Raw genomic sequence first — 19012 nt, forward strand, 5'->3', positions numbered from 1 at the left:
ATTAACTTATCCTCTGCAGTTAACAGGGTGTAATGGAGCTTGCCTGAGCCACACACAAGTGGTGCTCCAAACCACTGACCTGTTGGATTCAGTGCAGGACTCTCAGTGCTCTACCCAGTCAGATATGACTGCAGACACACACACCCATGGCACCGTCCCCCATTCCACGCATTCCAGGATTTCCCAGAAAGCAATGCAAGCAAGCCTCAACAAGTCACATTCTTCACTCTGGGGGAATTTCGCACAGTCAAGTGGTTGAGATAGATCTGCTCCACCTTACTAATACTGAATTCACTACAAGATGAAATCAACTCAATGATTAATAAATATCTTGTCCCTCCCTAAAGCAAACAAAGTCGCTTTTTAATTAATATTCTTCAAAAATGTACAAAGCCTGGGTAAGTACACTACATGACCAAAAGTATGTGGACACCTGCTCGTTGAACATCTCATTCCAAAATCATGGGCATTCATATGGAGTTGGTCCTCCCTTTGCTGCTATAATAGCCTCCACTCTTCTGGGAAGGCTTTCCACTAGATGTTGGAACATTGCTGCGGGGACTTGCTTCCATTCAGCCACAAGAGCATTAGTGAGGTCAGGCACTGATGTTGGGCGATTAGGCCTTGCTCGCAGTCGGCGTTCCAATACATCCCAAAGGTGTTCGATGGGGTTGAGGTCAGGGCTCTGTGCAGGCCTGTAAAGTTCTTCCACACCAATCTCGACAAACCATTTCTTTATGGACCTTGCCTTGTGCACGGGAGTGTTGTCATGCTGAAACAGGAAAGGGCCTTTCCCAAACTGTTGCCACAAAGTTGGAAGCACAGAATCGTCTAGAATATAATTGTATGTCATTTATATGCTGTAGCGTTATGATTTCCCTTCACCTAGCCCGAACCATGAAAAACAGCTCCAGACCATTATTCCTCCTCCACCAAACTTTACAGTTGGCACTATGCATTTGGGGCAGGTTGCATTCTCCTGGCATCCGCCAAACCCAGATTTGTTCATCAGACTGCCAGATGGTGAAGCGTGATTGATCATGCCAGAGAACGCGTTTCCACTGCTCCAGAGTCCAATGGCGACAAGCTTAACACCACTCCAGCAGACTCTTGGCATTGCGCATGGCGATCTTAGGTTTGTGTGTGGCTGCTCAGCCATGGAAACCCATTTCATGGAGCTCCAGACGAACAGTTCTTGTGCTGACGTTGCTTCTAGAGGCAATTTGGAACTCGGTAGTGAGTGTTGCAACCAAGGACAGACGATTTTTATGTGCTCAGCTGTCCCGTTCTGTGAGCTTGTGTGGCCTACCACTTCATGGCTGAGCCGTTGTTGCTCCTAGATGTTTCCACTTCACAATAACATCACTTACAGTTGACCGGGGGAGCTCTAGCAGGGCAGAAATTTGACGAACTGACTTGTTGGAAAGGTGATGTCCTATAACGGTGCCATGTTGAAAGTCACTGAGCTCTTCAGTAAGGCCATTCTACTGTCAATGTTTGTCTATGGAGATTGCATTAGCTGTGTGCTCGACAATGGGTGTGGCTGAAATAGCCAAATCCACTCATTTTAAGGGGTGTCCACATACTTCTGTATATATAGTGTAGCTGCAGAAATATCAAATAGGCTCAGTAACAGAAAATACATGAACCTAATGTATTAATGGGACTGTCTGCTCAGACTGGCAGTTGATGGGGTTTTAAAGAGAAAAATAGAAACAAAAGTACACCAACATTGTGTGACATTGATCAAGGAGCTCGCCTTGAGATGTTCTCCAACACTTACACTTTTTTCTCTGTACAGTTAAGAAATGTTTAATCTTCCACTGAAAGATAATTCCATTTGGCAGTTGAATGTTAGCTTAAACATTAATTTGATTTAGTTTTGAGCTAAAAACAGAGCTGAGTTTATAATTATTTGAAGCAAGACAATACATTTCCTGATGACACTCACAACCAACTTCCCAGCAGTCTGATCCTTTGAAGGGCTCCCAAATGAGACACACACAGGAGCACTCCCTGCACCCCCATCCCAGCTCACCCCATTCCCCACCACCACCATACACAGAATAGGACCTGCCTCACTGCATTCCTCCAAAACACTCCCCTCCCCCACCGATCTGCCTGCCACTACCAATGATGTATATAAACCCTGGATTGCTGATCCTGTGTATTGGCCATTGAAAGGCTTTGAAGCCACTGGTCAGCCACATTGGCACTCCCTAGTAAGAGCAGTTCTACATAGGAATTATTTGAATTCTACAATATTTAAATTGAATGTTTCAAGGACAAAATGATGTGTATTTATTTGTTGTTGTAGTGGGGACAGTAACATTAGTAATCTCTAAAAATTAAACTTTAAGGAAAATATATTAATGTCTTCATTTTTTAAAAATGTTTCGCTAACATAATCTAATTTAAAAGTATGCATTGGATTAATGTGTCTGTAATAGAATAAATGTGACAAAAAGTAATGTATACATAATAATAAATGCATTTCTATGGCTTCCAATTTAAAAAAAAACTTACAACAGTGGGGGAGTGCCAAAATGGCGGCATAGTGGCTTCAACACAGCACCCCCTAATAGTCATCTAGTGTATATATAAACTATTGCCCAGTACAGAGGGTGCTCATTTACTTTGGGGAACTTACACAAGGGTACACAACAAGATACTATCACTAAGTTACTGTACAACTTTTTAAACTGGCTTAAGAGACAGAAATTGAAGCATTTAATTTTTTTGCAATTTAAAAGGACATATTTTAGAAAACATCAAGAATCGGAATACAAAACAACTACACAGAAACAAATGTTGTCTAGTGTCTTGCCTTTAACTACATTGAAATATTTTCAGTCTTAGGATGTCATTTGTTTCCTAATTTATACAACTGTGCTCTACTGATGTTTCACTTACCACTATAACTACTTGGAATCTGGAAAACATATTTTACTAAATTAAATTAGGATGTTGAAGTGAGCTATTTAAAACTTTTTACAGTGCTATGTGGGCTACTTTTAGATGCTCCTGTTGAAAAGCACACTGGGGCCACATGTCTATAGTTCACAAGAGTTTACTACTATACTTCTGAAACACAGACTTTGAAAGCAATAAAACTATTCCTGTCTCACCCACCATCCCCTTACCACCAATTCAGAGAGGGCTGAGGCCAAATGCTATGACAATACTATTGCACTGCTAGAATGAATGGTACAGTAGTGCAACATTGTCAAAGCAGCTGACCTCAGCATGTGTCAGCACGTGGACATGGGGACAGCCATTCTCCATTGCCAATAGAAAAGATTCAGCTAAAGCTAAACCACTTTTACATAAGCAGCCGTGTGTAGCTCACGTTTCCCATCAATAGTTTGAACATTACTTGGGTGGTTAGATTGCCATAAAATAGAATATAGATTCAAACCTAACAATTTTACAAATACCTGTACACACCAGATGTAAAATGATCATAGCTGCAAAATACTGTTTAACTGACTCATAACATGTGGGCACAATAACATCTAAAGACATAAAGCTGTACTGACTTAAAATCTTCTGACAGCGGTCCACATGTTCAACTTCAGAAACAAACAACATAAGTTTCATCTTTGTAAAGAAGTTATTAAGGAGCCTGATATTTAGTGTTCCTGTAGCCTCACACACAGCCACATGTGTAGGCCCCTCATATTTATTGTCTGTCAACTCAGAGGGGTGAGAGGTTACGGCAATAGAGGGAGGTGTGGCTCTCCGTTTCATCAGCCAATGCCCTTTTAATATTGCACTGCTCATCTCAATGCCCAGTAGTACAACAGAAAAAGGGCAATGGACGACAACATGGACACCATCAGCCTCGTCTGAAGACAGTAGCTCTTCTTACTCCAATCCTCCTGTTCCACCATGACACTATCAAACAAGCAGTGGCTGATCAACTCTAATCTGCCAGATTAATTGACCCAGTTTAAAAACAAGAATAGGCTACTCCTCACGAAATATACAATGTTTAGAGAGAGTTACTATAGTTAACACCAAGTAGTTCAGGAAATGCAGCAATTTAAGAGAGGGAAATAATGACCGTTATCAAGAAGTAGTTTCTGGAGACAATTTAGAAAAAAACATGCAAGTAGACGACTTGCCCTCTAATTCACTCAAACATGTTTTAAAGGGAGGCCTACATTTTACCAGAACTCCTTTGCCAGAAAAATAGATGTTGAAAGCATCATTATCATACAGGCCTAAACGGTTGTTTATTTTCATTTCTTTCCCTTTAATACAAAACATACAGATATTTGTCAATCATCTAATTACTTTATACAGGTTTAATTGTGCCTATATAATTTTGAGATGCATCATAAAAAAGATAAGTTGTTCCTCACACAACTGAGAGAAAAGGGGTTTTCCCTGATCTAGTTCTAATGAAATGTATTCTAATTCTGAGAACAGGTGGACATTTTGTTACTGTGCAACGTTTTCATGTAGACTTTGTACTCTTAAAACCATAGTTGAAACTTAATCAGGCACATTTATCATTTGTTCACTTTTGTGTTTAGACTCCGAAATCTTTCCTCAACAACCAATAATGTATTATGCCTATTTGTTGTATTATCTGTGGAACAAAATAAAAACTCAGAGGTAGGCTATTTAAAAGATAATTAGATAAGCTTTAATATTTTTTTTCTATAATTTGTCAGCCATTCAGGCGATAACTTTTGAACATAGCATTTTGCTCAACTCATGAAATTCATCTACAGCTGCTAGTGAATAGACTACCTTAGGCCCTGTAATATAATAAACGTGGTATTACTTTATAACAAGACAAATAAAAAAATATGAAAAATGTGCAAAACGAATAGCCTACGTGTAAATTGCAAAGTAGACCAGTGTTACCTCTGTAGCCCCCATGGATTACAATTACATAATTCAGATCTTTCACATAGGCCTAATACCAACATAGAACACAAACTTGTCAACGAACCTTTGTTTTTCTTGAGCTTTCAACTTCTATTTCAAAAGGATACTTATCAGTAGCAGGAATGGATACAATCTGCAAACCAAACGTGCCAGCTCTCTCACTATCACACAGACGACTTGTTACATAGCCTACATTGACTCTATGCACAATCCATGATCGTGAATGTCGCTCACAATTCTAATAGCCAGCAAATTATACGTGCTGCATTGATTTAGGACTAAACATGCATTTTTCCTGATTAATCCAGAATGAGGAAAACACAAACTGGTCGAATCTTGTAGAGGGAGCTCTTCCTTGCCCAGTCTTTATAGCAAGGTCCTGATGCGCATGAAAATGATAAACCCTTCTTTTGATGTTCTCTTCCCTTAATTATTTTTAAATATCACTCTTCTCCACCCTTACCAATTTGCCAGTTTCGCCCTGAGCTCCCGCCATTTCCGCCCAATACTACTCACACAGAGGACCCCCCAAATTCATAAATGATACCTAGCCAAGGGAGGGACCACAATCAATCCATCAGGCAAAAAAAAATATGAAAAGTTGACCAAAAATATAGGGACAAAACCCACTATGAACCACAACTATCTGTCCGCAACATTAGGAATTCATCCCGTCATTTCAAAACGCCTAAGTATAAAGCCATTTCTCTCGCGCTTGTAGATAAAATAGCAAATCTTTCATGCACAACCGCACGGCCTCCCAGATCCAGCCTCCATCTTTGACTACTTGACATTCAGAGGCTGCCGGAGCAAATTCCTCGTTTGCATGCCTTCTACTGATTGGCTTCTTCTTGCGCTAGTCTTTGCCGTATGATAAGCCATTGGTTTAGTTTCGAGGTGTTCAACGTTTTATCGGTTCCAGGATTGGTCACATAGGCTACAAGGAGCACCACAGCCTATAATGAATGCATGATTAACTATCTTCCATTCACAAATTTCTCATCACCATTACTTTTCAGTACACTCTATCCACCCTTTTCGACTGTAAAAGTCACACGCGTGTTTAAATTGATTATAACAGGATTAAACCATAATGATTACGATAAGGCTATGCTTGTGGATGTTATTAGGGTCGAGGCTTTTTGACCAGCCAACTCAACAAAAAAATATTATTATTATAATTTTTTACCATAACTTAGTCAGATAATAGTTAACAATGTAATGCATTTTAATATTTGTACTACATTAAATATGCTTGTGTTGCCTTTTTGTCACTGGTGTCACCTATATTTTAATGACAATTCAGGCTTTCCAGAATATAGTTTGGCTATTTAATTTGCTTATATAATCAAAGACAGAAAAGGTTAATGACAATATTAAGAAATGTTTTTGATTAGTAATAATGGACTTTAAACAAAAGGAATGTTTCTATAATAACACCAGTGATGGTAACCCCAGTGACTAGTACAACTTTCTTTTTGTTTTGCCATAACACTACACAGCTGATTCAAATGATCAAAGCTTGATGATTAGTTGATTATTTGAATCAGCTGTGTAGTGCTAGGGCAAAAAGCCAAAACGTGCACCCCTTGGAGTCCCATGTACCGAGTTTGGGAAACCCTGGACTAGTAACACCAAATCTTCAGAAAATACAGAATATCTAAGTAGGCAGCCACAGTAGCTCAAACCACACTTCTTAAATTAATCAGAAAAGCATGTGATTTGATCAATTATTTTAATCAAATGTCCTTTTCCCCTTACTATAAACTGTGTAACACCAGTGGCACATCCTAACGCTTCGCTTGAAATTACCAACTTAATCATCAAATTGCTAACAAATGAAAAGAGAGTGCAGACCCACCATGAACCTTTGACCCAGTAAGAAGTTGTCAGGATGTTGCATTTTTTAAAAATGTTTTTATTATTATAATTTATTATTCTTTTATTTTTTTTTATAGAAGGGTAACACCAGTGACATGAAATTGATATTTGTAATATTTAGTTGACATTTTAGTAATCCACTAAATAAGTATAATACTTTCCTTTGTACTACGACATTAAAAAATATATTTTTTTACTCAAAAGCACAACTTTTAAGCACAACTCCTGACCCGAAGGACCAGACATTTTCCTGGTACTGACCGTATTCTACAATATGTTTGCAATATAACTGTCTTACATATGTTTTATTAACAATAAAACACTTCAATTTAAACAAAAACATATATTTTGTGTCATTATCTGAAATTTGTAGGTATTTTTCCTGGTGGTTAAGGCGGAAGACAGGAAGCCACCATTTTCGTAGAATGATTGGCTTTAGGACATATGTTAACCTCAATCCCACTCAAGATATGTATAAAGTAGCCTAGTCTATAATAAACAGTTATTTGTGATTAACTAAATAACCCCATATTTAAAATGTTAGACCTATTCATATTTTAGTCAGAGATGTAGATATTTGGACATAGTCCTCCACCCATTTAATTACCAAGTTTTAGCTAATAAGACTTGACTCCTGCACACTTATGTACACACAGCTATGCCACTCAAATAAGCAAATAATACATTTGACACTTCTTAAAAACACCCAAAAGTGGATGAATAGTATGTCATTGGGCTAATTTAAACTCTAAATTAAGTATAAGGACTGTTGTCTCGTTTCATGACTTGAATATAGACTATAGATTTTTGGGAGCTCTCAGGTTGGGTCATAACTGTGAAGAGGACCAGTGGGGCGGTCCCAGTAGGCGACTGAACCCTTGCAAAGCTTTGATTGACGCCTGGAGGAGAGTAGTGGGCTGTGAAATCTGGCATTCCTGATCAGGGGAGCTGAAATAATGGTATTGTCCTGTGGGAAAGGGCCCACTTTTCACCACCCCACCCTACCCCACTCTGAAGGGATCTGATTGTGCTGCCAATCGGCAAAAAATGTTTGATGTAAGGCGGGGCATGATGAATTCAGAGGGATACAGAGATATTATAGGAGGCCAGTGATGTTCTCTATCTCTTGGTTTACACATTGCCATTAAACACCACAGAAGAGGAGTTCTTGGTCTCACTGTCCCTCTGTTTCTCACTCGTCTCTTTTTATAAAGCAGTAGGCTACAGAAAGTCTCTTCATCACCACTCCTTAGTTTATCAGAAGTAGCCTGATTAAACTGTGTTTTCTATATAAAAAGAGAACAGACAACAGTCACGAACATTGATCAATGCTCCCGCTCTGGACTTTGAAGGGTTTGTGAAAGGTGCCACTCAAACAAGTTTCTTGATAGCAAGTCTTCGTTGCCCCCCCAAACCTCATTCATCCCTCTTCGACCTTGTCTTCAAAGCCCCGGCTTAGTATGGGATGCAGTGTATCTCTTGCCATGTCAGAGCACAATACAGACCAAAGAGATCATTACAAATTATAACTACTATCGATTTTGCTCAAGATTGCAAACTGACATAGAACCTGAATAGAAAAACATGAACATTTTCATGAACATAAGTTACAATATGCAATAGATCAATCTATGAAAGAGAATAGAGGGGAAGCTAAAGGAATGGAAAGGGGATGAGATTTGACAAGATACTGGCCAATGAACTGTCTTTTATTGTCTCACTGAGATAAACGTTATTGTTGGTCTGAGAGAGACTTGCCATGGACAGCAAATAAGAGGTATTGATGGGAAAACATTTGTGTAACTGCATTTATGGATTCCTAAGGGGAACTGAATTCAATCTAAAATAAATAAATGATTCTCTGGGAGAGAGAAGAGCAAGGTAGAGAATGAGATAAGTTTGAGTATTGCGACAGTAAAAAGAATCCCAGCAGAATAGAGAAACTTTCATGTATCATCTCATAGTATCCAGAATGTTCACTTCAACCTTTCTAATAATGATTAATCCAATAAGAAATAAGCATCTGTTTATTCGTCTGTTGAGTTTTGTACCAAGGACTTGGGTTTGTGGCACAAACAAAACAAGATTATGAGCGGTAATGTAAATACTAAAATGTATTATGATAAAAACAATTATCTTGTTAATTAGATCTTTATTCTTACTATCATTATCAGTGTTGTTGACCTTATTATAATTACATACAAAATACATTAAACAAAAGACTTGTATAATTCATTTTTTATAATTAACTGACTTATAATTAAATGAACTAATGAATGTATCTTTTGTGGCAGAATACCACTGATATAATCAATAATGCATTTGTACAGTCTAGGTTTTCAAGTTCTGTCCTCCCTGTGCAAAGCGGTAACTTTAAAATAATTGAGAAAGATGATTTGATTCATTACTGTTTGCTCATTGCTTTGACATCTAGTTATTTATTCAACTCTAAAAACAGAATTGCATTGGTTATACATGTATACTAATTTCATTCATGTGATCAAGAATGAACATTAATACAAGTTTCATTTAAACTCCTTGATGTGATTGAAGCATTTGAATCATAATTGAATCCTAATATTTTCAGAATTGTACTTGATGAAATCCTGAACATGTTGATGTACTGTTTAACTCAAAACAACAAACATCAAAAGAGAATTGACTTTAGTTGTGCTTTTGGAAGGGCAATTGTATTTTATTGAAAAGGAATATCCTTCCCAAAATAAGATACATTTTGCAAATGAACAAAATATATTTTAAGATAACGAAATAGGTATTTTCCAACATTATATCACAGGTTTTTAGGGGTGTATTTACTTACAAACAAACTAAATATTTACCCAAACGCTTTAATATTTCATATGAAAATCTTGAATAAAGCTGGTCATAGATATTTATATATTCAATATTTAGGCAATTTACTGTTTCAACAAACCATTGCAAACATATGATTAAGAATGTAACAATTCAGACATGTTTATTTGATTATGCTGCTATTTAAGATTCAACGTAGACTGTATTGCAACATTTAGCCAAGTGTCTGTCTTCAAAGTATTAGTGACACTAAGGATAGACATTCCCTGCTATTTCTGCATTACAAATAGAGGGAAATGAGCATAAAATCCTCTACCCAGCTTTAGCTTTGTCCTATATATGACCAGTTCAAATTCTATCTTGACGTACCACACACACACACACACACACACACACACACAACAAAAATAAATCCAAGCCAATAATTAATAGCCTTTTCCAATAGCATATTTGAAGAGTGTGAATCCTGAAAAATGTGGTGAAATTACATTTTTCATGCTTTGATTCTAAACTCTGAACTGTGAGATGTCATGGGGCTGAGAGGATCCTTTTAAACATTGGAGTTATTGTTCCCTTCTTTTTTCCAAACTCCCTTCTTCCTCTGCCCTTTAACCTCTCCCAACCCCCATCTCTCTTCAGATTCTGCCTCATCAGGAGAAGGGCAAACAACTGATGGATAGTCATTGATAATTTCCCAACCAAAAAAATGTTAATGGATTCGTTTTTTTGGTGAGTGTGGGGGTGGGGTGTGAGTGTTCCCCATATTTTCTCACACAGAGAGTAGACCCCACCTCTAGCACCCAGCCCCTGTGTGTGCTGTGTACCCGGTCTCTACCACAGAAGGCTCCCCTCCTCTCTCCCTCCAGAAACAGGGTCTATCCACTGCATACATGACATTCCAGCTGTGTGGGTGGCACTGCCTTTTACAGCGTCTCCAGCAATATGGTGACTGGTTCTGAAGCTCAGCACCACAGAAAACATCTCAGACGTTCCATCTTAAGCCTGACAGTTTCTCCAGGCGCTTGGGAGTGTTGCTTTGGAATGTAGTCATGGTTCAGCTGGTGAAGTTGGGTGAGAAGTGTTTGTGCAGCGTGTTAAAACATTCAAAAGTTCATACAACTGATTGTGAAATTGACCAAAGGATAGTAGATCATTATAGGAGTAACTGGTAATGCAAGTGCATTTTTTAAAACAATGTATTTTTTATTTCATTTTTTAAAACTTGTTTTCAGTTTAGCCAATCCCATTTATATCCACCATCCAAAGCAAATGATGGACATCATACAGGTAATTACATAAATCAACATTGTTGAGATTTATCTTCTTGTAAGAATGGCATTTTACATATACATATAAAGAGCAGCCCACTCGACCTATGTCTCTTCCGCTCTTTGGTGTACGCCACAATTGTTTTTCTTTCCACTCTGTGACTGTTTGAGTCCAAAGGATGAAAACCCGACCACATTAACTGAACTTCAGAGGAATTCTTCACTTTATGTACTGAATGCCCTCCGGGTCAGAGGGCCAGAGGGGAATCCACTTGCGCCCGGGCAGGCAAACCTTATTTAAACAAGCCTGGAATTCCAGAGTGGAGGACATGATGGAAGGGGAGAGGAGGGGGGGAGAAACCTCTCCCATTAGCATGGGTGTGAGCATGGGCCACAACCAGCACATGCATGCACACTTTGATAGTAGGCTACCTGAGTTGAGTAATTTTACTATATTACCTGATTTTGCAGAAGTTATAAAGGCCTACAAAAGACTTTAATGTTATTACTGAATAATAAACATGCTTATTCTGTAATTAGATAACATACATTTTTCATTGAGTATGATTTTTATCATTCTGTTTTTGACCATAATATGCTAACATGAGTGATGTCATTGTCAAAACAGTTCTCCTTGGCAGATAGAAAATAATGATTTGGCTCAGATAACCTTACTCTCTCAAGAGTAAATCACTTCTCAATCTACTCAGTGGTTGGCTAGTTCTTGGGCTGCCTCGTCTTAGATGAGGATTCCTGTGAAAGGGACTTAAGGACCTCTTCACACAGAACCCTACATTCCAATGGTGGGTTGACTTCTTATTTTAGGACACCTAGCTTGACGAACCGTGTTCCAGATGACATGCTACAATCCCCATGGCCCCGGTGGATTCGTCTAACTGGCAAATACGTGACGAGGGGCGGACCCTGGGAATTGAAAAGCCCCGGTCTTTCGCTCTCTCTGCCTTGACCTCACTGACCCTTCCCAACCTCCAATGTCCTGGAAGCCCTCTCCCTTCCTGCCCCCCCTACGACCACCACCTTTAACCATTTCAATCTGGTCCCTCTTCTCCCACCAGCACTCCCTCTACTTCTGTCAAATGGTACAGAATTCCTCGCCATATTTGCTAGGTGTGAGAGCCTTTAGATTGACAGGCATTTTGTAGTTATTCTGATAAATGTCTGACGTGGACAAGGAGGGGTGGTTGTGGTTTCAGTAAGCTGGACATTTCAACCAGGGGTCTTCTGGTAAAACCTCATGTTTTCACAGCCCACCCCCCTCCAACAGCACATTCAGATCCTGGCCAAATTCATCTGCGGACAGTTTTGAATAGATAAAATGCATCATCTTAATTCCCACTTTCCTATTTAGGTAGACAAGTGTAACCGGATCAGAGGTGGTGACTCAGCGGTTTTGCCACCCATCGCCAAGCTTGGTCCAGTGGTCTTTCACACTGTGCTCTATAGAAATCCCTGACTCAGCATCTTTGATGCGACACAGAGGCAGCCATTTTCCCACAGAAGGTAAAAAGGCTCCTCCATGCTAGAGCTTCCAATAATCCTTCAACGTTCTCTGGTGGACCTAGTCTAGAGCATGGAAAACAGAGTATAAAGGCATCTTTACAACATAGAATGATACACGTCAGACGCTCCGCAGGGGTAAAACACACAGGTAACATACTGTACCTTACAGCTTCTTAAATGGGTAGCCTTTCAGATCATGGGAGGCATACAAAACACCTGACAGCCCAACAACACACCTCTTTCCCCCCCCATACAGATTGGTGGATGCTAATCAGGGCTACTTAACCAATCCACAGGGGGTACATGAGAAGACTCATGATACCGTAGGCTTACTGGTAAAATACACAAGGGGGTACTCCCGGCAGAGCAAACTTCAGGTGGTGGTACAGTAACCGAAAAATGTTGGGAACCACTGACAGACCATACAGTGCTTTAAAACCAATCAGCAGACACTTTCAGCAGTGTTCAAACTGAGAATATCAGTATTGTTTTAAGGTTTAGAAATAAAGGGCAAAAGCATCTAATATGAATTCTCTTGTGGGATCCTAAGTAAATTCTTTGTGAAGAATACCATATGCATAATTCACATGCAGTGTGGATGAGGGAGCTATTCATATCAGACTTGCTCATGTATAGTTTCATTTTCAACCGACCTCAAGCATGACTTGGACAGTGTCGCCATCCAGTGGTATATCTTGGAAATACAGCATCTTTCCATAAATGGCATTTTGCTCATATTTTATTTCATAACATATTTCAACATCTATTCCTTATTAAAAAAAACAGAATATTCTGAATATAAACTACCAGTAACATTGGCATCATCACAGAGTATGACTGAATTGATCAAACATGATCCCTGCTAATGTAGCTAGTGTGAAAGTAATCTATGGAAAGGTCTCAACTTCCTACCAGAGTAGCTGATACAGAACCAATACCAGTGTAAGTTGAACAGTGAGTCTGACACGACCCCAACGTAAGCCTGTATAAAAACAGCCGTACACAGGAGCCGTACAGTTCGAGTCATGTTTATTTACAGCAGAATCCTGACAAGGGGGAGAGGCACAGGGAGGGGGATTAAGAAGACAAAATATTTTAGATTCAGCTCATCAAGGTCCATGTTTCACTAAACAGTTCTTACTTTATTCAACTTATTGTATACAGAATCCATTCAGCTGTAATGTCAATGCACCAAAAGAGCTAGAGCCCTCTGCTGCAAGGGAGGAGAGGAAAGAAAGGAACTAAACCTACAGCACTAAGAAAAAAAGAAAAGAAAAACTAATACAAAGGGGATAAAAAGAAAGATCTTCCATAAAAAAATGAAAACAAATTTTTCTTCAATTATTTATCACCATGATCGGCATTGTTTCTTTTTTTTTTTACATTTTCTTTGCCAAGTCCATAAAGAGGCAGAGGGGAGTTTGTTTTTTTGTAGTTACATGAAGTCCATGATGTTTAGGCTGTCTGACGGTGGTCTGTCCCACAGCCAGATAATGTCCAGGTAATGATTAGCCAGACTGAAGTCAGGGCTAAACGAGTCTCAAATCTGCCAGCTGGCCTGTTGGGTCACAACTGTTCAGAGTCCTCCAGACCCCTGGCCTTTGTCCATGTAACGTTCCTCTGTGCAGCCTTGCTGGCAAAGCTCAGTGCCTTGGTTTTGGCCAGGAGAGAGTTTGAGTTGTTGATGCAGTCTGAGGAATGACACACACTGTACACTTGACATGCAAGGCCAGAGAACCAACATAAAAATAAATAAAAAAAACAGGTAAAGAAAACCCAAGACAAACTGCATGTTCCATTCAAGTCTCGCTCTCCCTCTGACTCTCTCGCTCTCACACATACATACTTTAATTCCAATATCATTGAAGCTATGATCTAACTGACAAGCACCACAAACTGTGGGAGGAATGACAATCCAAAAACTGCTGGGATACTAAACCTTTGACAGTAAAAACTAGCTATGGGTTAGTTTGAACCTCTCAGGGTCCATTGATTACAATCCTTTATTAAGCTGAATCCCTCAGGGGCGTAATAGAGATTCTCTCTCAAGGTCCATTAGACATTATGGAGGTAATGCTATATGATCACACACAGACAGACACCTCCAGGTACAGACATGGCACATGTCAAGGGTTATCTAAGGGTTTCCCAATGTCCATTCTGTCACTCGTGGGAAGAAGTGTACACAAGGAAAACTCCCCCAGTGCGACTATCCTTCCAGAACAAAGCTGCGATCCAAGTCAGAGATTTGTCACTCCACGAGTCGAGTCATTGTCGATGTCTTTATACCTGTGCTGGATCTAAAACATTATTAAATTGTTCATAATGAAATAACACAATCTCTCATTCTATGCTCTCTCACACACACACACACCCAAACAACATGACACCCAAATGTGTGTGTACACATATTTACAAAGAGAGATGCATCCCCATCAATAGCAGGGACACATTCACAATTTATAATGCATCATTTCTGTATATGCCAAGAATAAAAATCTTTTCTAAATAAAATACATGTTTCTGTGATGGGGCAGCAAATGACAGAAGGTGGGAGATTGTTAGAGGGGGAGGAAGATTGAGGGTGTAGAGGAAAGAGAGGTGTTCACGGGACAGGAGGGGGATGGCAGAGACAGAGGGAGGGAGAGTGATGAACCATTCCTTCTCTTTCTCTCCCGTCGGCTGCTGGTCCTGTGCACCGATGTCATTGTCCTGCGTAGTGGCAGCAGCTCTGCCTACTCTCTCTGCGGTTCATACCAAATCATTCCAGAATAATAATTACAAGATTTGTAAATGACAAAGACCCAGTCACGTCCCACAACAAGTAATCCATATAAGGGGAGACCTGGCCTTGGAGTCCGGCAGAGTCAGTCAGATACATAAATGGGAAGAGATGGAGGGGCGGTATGGCAGTAAGACAGAGGGAGACCAAGAGCAAAAGGAGAGAGTGAGAGGCCTAGCAAAATGGGTCATGGGAAGGGAGGGGGGGATGGAAAATAAGGAAAGGATAGAAAAGGAGGGAATATAGAGGGAAGGAAAGAGAAGGTCAAATGTGAGAAAAGGAGGGAGACTGAGAATGAGAAGAAAAAGGAGTTGTCTGGCAATGAGGTCCACACACTGGTGTCCATATGAGAGGTCTGCTGCTCAGAGGATGGGTGGAAAGAATGAACGAGTGATGAGGACGAGGCCTCTCTTCAGTGCACACGCTCCCTCTACTCTCATGGTCCTCCCCACGCTGGCTGTGTTCCCAGGGTGCATCATACCTCCAGGAAGCGGGAGCTGCTGGCCTTGGTGTGGAAAGGCTCTGACCACATGCGCCGCAGGTCTCCCTGTAGGACACGCCAGAGTTAGATTTTTATTTAACTAGGCAAGTCAGTTAAGAACAAATTCTTATTTACAATGACGGCCAACCCCGGAACAATTGTGCACCACCTTATGGGACTCTCAATCATGGCCGGATGTGATGCAGCCTGAATTCGAACCAGGTACTGCAGTGACACCTCTTGCACTGAGATGCAGTGTGAGACCACTGCACCACTCAGGAGCCCAAGTGATTCCCTTTACCTACCACACTATTGAATGCAATCCTCACCAAGATGTGATATGGCCAAAATATTATATCATAGTATTTTCCCCCCCAAAAATACTATGAAAATTCAGTTTTTTAATTATAAAAAAGTTCTACATTTGCTTTATGAGTAGTGAGTGTTCCTAGGGTAGCAACATATACATTCTAAGTGATTTCAATGAGTCTCTCAATTCTGATTGTTTTATACTGTTCAATTCAACCAAAACAAAATGTCAGTACTTTTATAATTTCTGCATTTCCTGCACTCAATTGCAGTGGTGGAAAAAGTACCCAATTGTCATACTTGAGTAATAGTAAAGATACATTAATGTGAAAGTCACCCAGTAAAATACTAATTGAATAAAAGCACATGGTTTTAAATATACTTAAGTATCAAAAGTAAAAATAAAAAAAATCACTTCAAATTCCTTATATTAAAGCAAACCAGATGGCACCACTTGCTTGTTTTTTTATTTACGGATAGCCAGGGGCACACTCCAACATAATTTATAAACAAAGCATGTGTGTTTAGTGAGTCCTCCAGATCAGAGGCAGTAGATCACCAGGGATGTTCTCATGATAAGTGCGTGAATTGGACCATTTTCCTGTCCTGCTAAGCATTCAAAATGTAACTACTAATTTTAGGTGTCAGGGAAAATGTATGGAGTAAAAAGTACAGTATTTTCTTTAGGAATGTAGTGAAGTAAAACTTGTTTTTATTTGACAACTTAAGTAGTGCTTCAAAGTATTTTTATTAAGTACTTTACACCACTGCTCAATTGAGAAGTTCCACACTGCCACGTAGGGCTGCACAATATGGGCAAATAATCTAGGGCTTATTTTTAACCAAATGTTGCAATTGCGATTTGACTTGAATTTGAGCAAAACTGTTGGAATCATGGAAATATGACTATTCTAATTATATAGTTAGAATATAATAGTGGCCACTTTGAATATAGTGTTGTTTGAGATGACAACGAATTAAAATGCCAGAGAGGAGTTATTGTGACAGGGTAAGAACTAAAGTGCCGATAAGTGTTTCCTAAGGGACACTATAAGCTTTGGCTATATTGCAGGTTCTCTCAGCTACTTCATGTGGCTGACATATTTTTGCTTGTCATATTCCTTTGCTTTAGAAGATACTGTTGCAAACATGCCGATTTAAGTCTACACCGTCACTGGTATTATCCGGCTGTATTAGCTAGCTACGTTTGCTCTTACTCAGTACATTTATTTGCTAGCTAGCTATTAGCATTAGCGTCTCAAGATTTAGGGCAACTTGCTAAGACAAACTAATGTAAGAAACAAACTAATAGTGTCATTATAGAATGCTAGTGGATTTATAATAAGAAGCAAAGTGAAAACAGCATTGTCGTCATCAACATTGTTACATGTGCTGCATTGACCATGCAGACTGAACGAAAGTGTCTCGTGGTTGAGGCACATCAAACGCGCTCCTTGAGTGACAGGGAGTGTGGCTAGGTCTGTGTGGAAAGTGGCACGGAGAGAAAGAGCGGAGAGAGATGACTCAAGTAGCGAAGTAAACTATAAAAATTGACATTACACCTGGCGTATCACATTTAACAAACCAAACATTCAAATACCGGTATAGAAGGCAAAGTAAAAACCCTAACCGGTCCCTGCATCAATACCGGTATGTCATAAAATACCGTATACCGCCCAGCCCTACCCACAGATATCAACCCATCTTTGCCTACTCTCCCACCCGTGTTAGTGGCTATCCTCAACATCCATTACCTCTGGTCACTGGCCTGGTGTCTTATCTGCCTTGAACCTGGATTACTCCTCTACCACTTAAGCACTGCCTCCATTGGTTCATCTCAGTCAATAGGCAGGTTTCCATTGACCCAGGTTTATTCGACAAAAGCAAAATGTCACACCATTGCGACGTGTAATGGAACCGGCAGCTATAGGAGACATGTTCTAAAGACGTCAACATTTTTATCCGTTTGACAGGGGTAGCTTTTTGTCAAACTTGCAGAAAATGAAGTTGGAAACAGTGTTTCTCAAATAAATTGTATTTTTAAGGTACGCTGGGCATGTGACATAATCATCACTCCACATTTAATTCAAAATGCCTACTGCTTGCTAAATCTATTTCAGCCATAATAATATTTCTTTGCAAGACAAGGAATTTCCTGACTTTCAAGAAAGCCTGAATTGCTTTGCCTTGCTTTTCTGGTTGGCTGAATGCAAGTTTCATCATCCAATTATTTAAAGATCTACAGGAGTGCAAGTTTCACCATGGCGATACCTTGGTAGGCTACCTGAGACATGAAACAGATAGGTGGGAGTTCACCTAAATGGATACACTTCATTTTTTTAGACATTCTAGTTTTTTTGTTGCAAAAAAGTGTTTATTTCTTTTGTGTGATGGCATTACATCCAGCTGTTTTTATCTACACAACACAGTTAAGTGGAAATGCACCATAGCAGGCAATTGCATCCATTTTCTATGACAACTTTGTAAATGTCGACAAAAAAGAAAAACTCTGGACAAATGAATGGAAACATAGCTTCTGACTGTCAGCATTCAGTCAACACATTCACACAAGCTTTGTGTCCTATAAAATTATTCCCCAGCAGTACTGCTATTTTGTCTGACCTCTGAACTTACATAAATGACTAACGCCATCACATTATCCCCCACCGCTCCCCCCTTTTCCAGAACCCCCCCCATATGTACCTTCAGGTAGGCCATGGTGAGCAGAGGCAGCAAGGTGAAGGGTACCAGGTAGAGCAGGGCAGGCTGAGCCGCGCGGTGGATTCTGGAGGCCACAGTGGCAGTCAGCAGGCCTGGAAGGAGCGGCGACAGGTCAGAAACACTCATACTATGGAGTTTAAGGTAGACTACGCAATATGACATTGTGGACAGAGGGAAGCTTCCCTGTACTGCATACACAATACAACTAAATTCAAAAATCAGCCAAGAATGACACTATTGTTGTTTAATTCTCTAAGCATGAAGTCACCTCCCTTTATATTATTGCCACTAGTCTAGTTAACCAGACAACAGCACCCTCTACTGACTGGGTTC

The 19012-nt window shown here is 39.8% G+C and overlaps 1 protein-coding gene across 4 annotated transcripts in view; it reads right to left on the reverse strand.

Annotated features, from left to right (window-relative positions):
- Positions 1-13398: 13398 nt before the first annotated feature.
- The window catches only part of sppl3 (signal peptide peptidase 3), a 29554-nt gene continuing 23940 nt past the window's right edge, over positions 13399-19012 (reverse strand). For all 4 annotated transcript variants that reach the window (XM_014131576.3, XM_014131586.3, XM_014131560.3 and 1 more), the window contains exons 10-11: positions 18662-18771; positions 13399-15715 (exon numbers count right to left, since the gene is read on the reverse strand). In XM_014131576.3, coding sequence (XP_013987051.1) covers positions 15644-15715; positions 18662-18771 — 182 coding nt within the window. In that variant the 3' untranslated portion in view covers positions 13399-15643. The remainder of the gene's footprint in view (positions 15716-18661; positions 18772-19012) is intronic.

The sequence above is a fragment of the Salmo salar genome, chromosome 01 (genome assembly GCF_965601325.2).
Source record: "Salmo salar chromosome 01, fSalSal1, whole genome shotgun sequence".
Taxonomy (NCBI): Eukaryota; Metazoa; Chordata; class Actinopteri; order Salmoniformes; family Salmonidae; genus Salmo; species Salmo salar.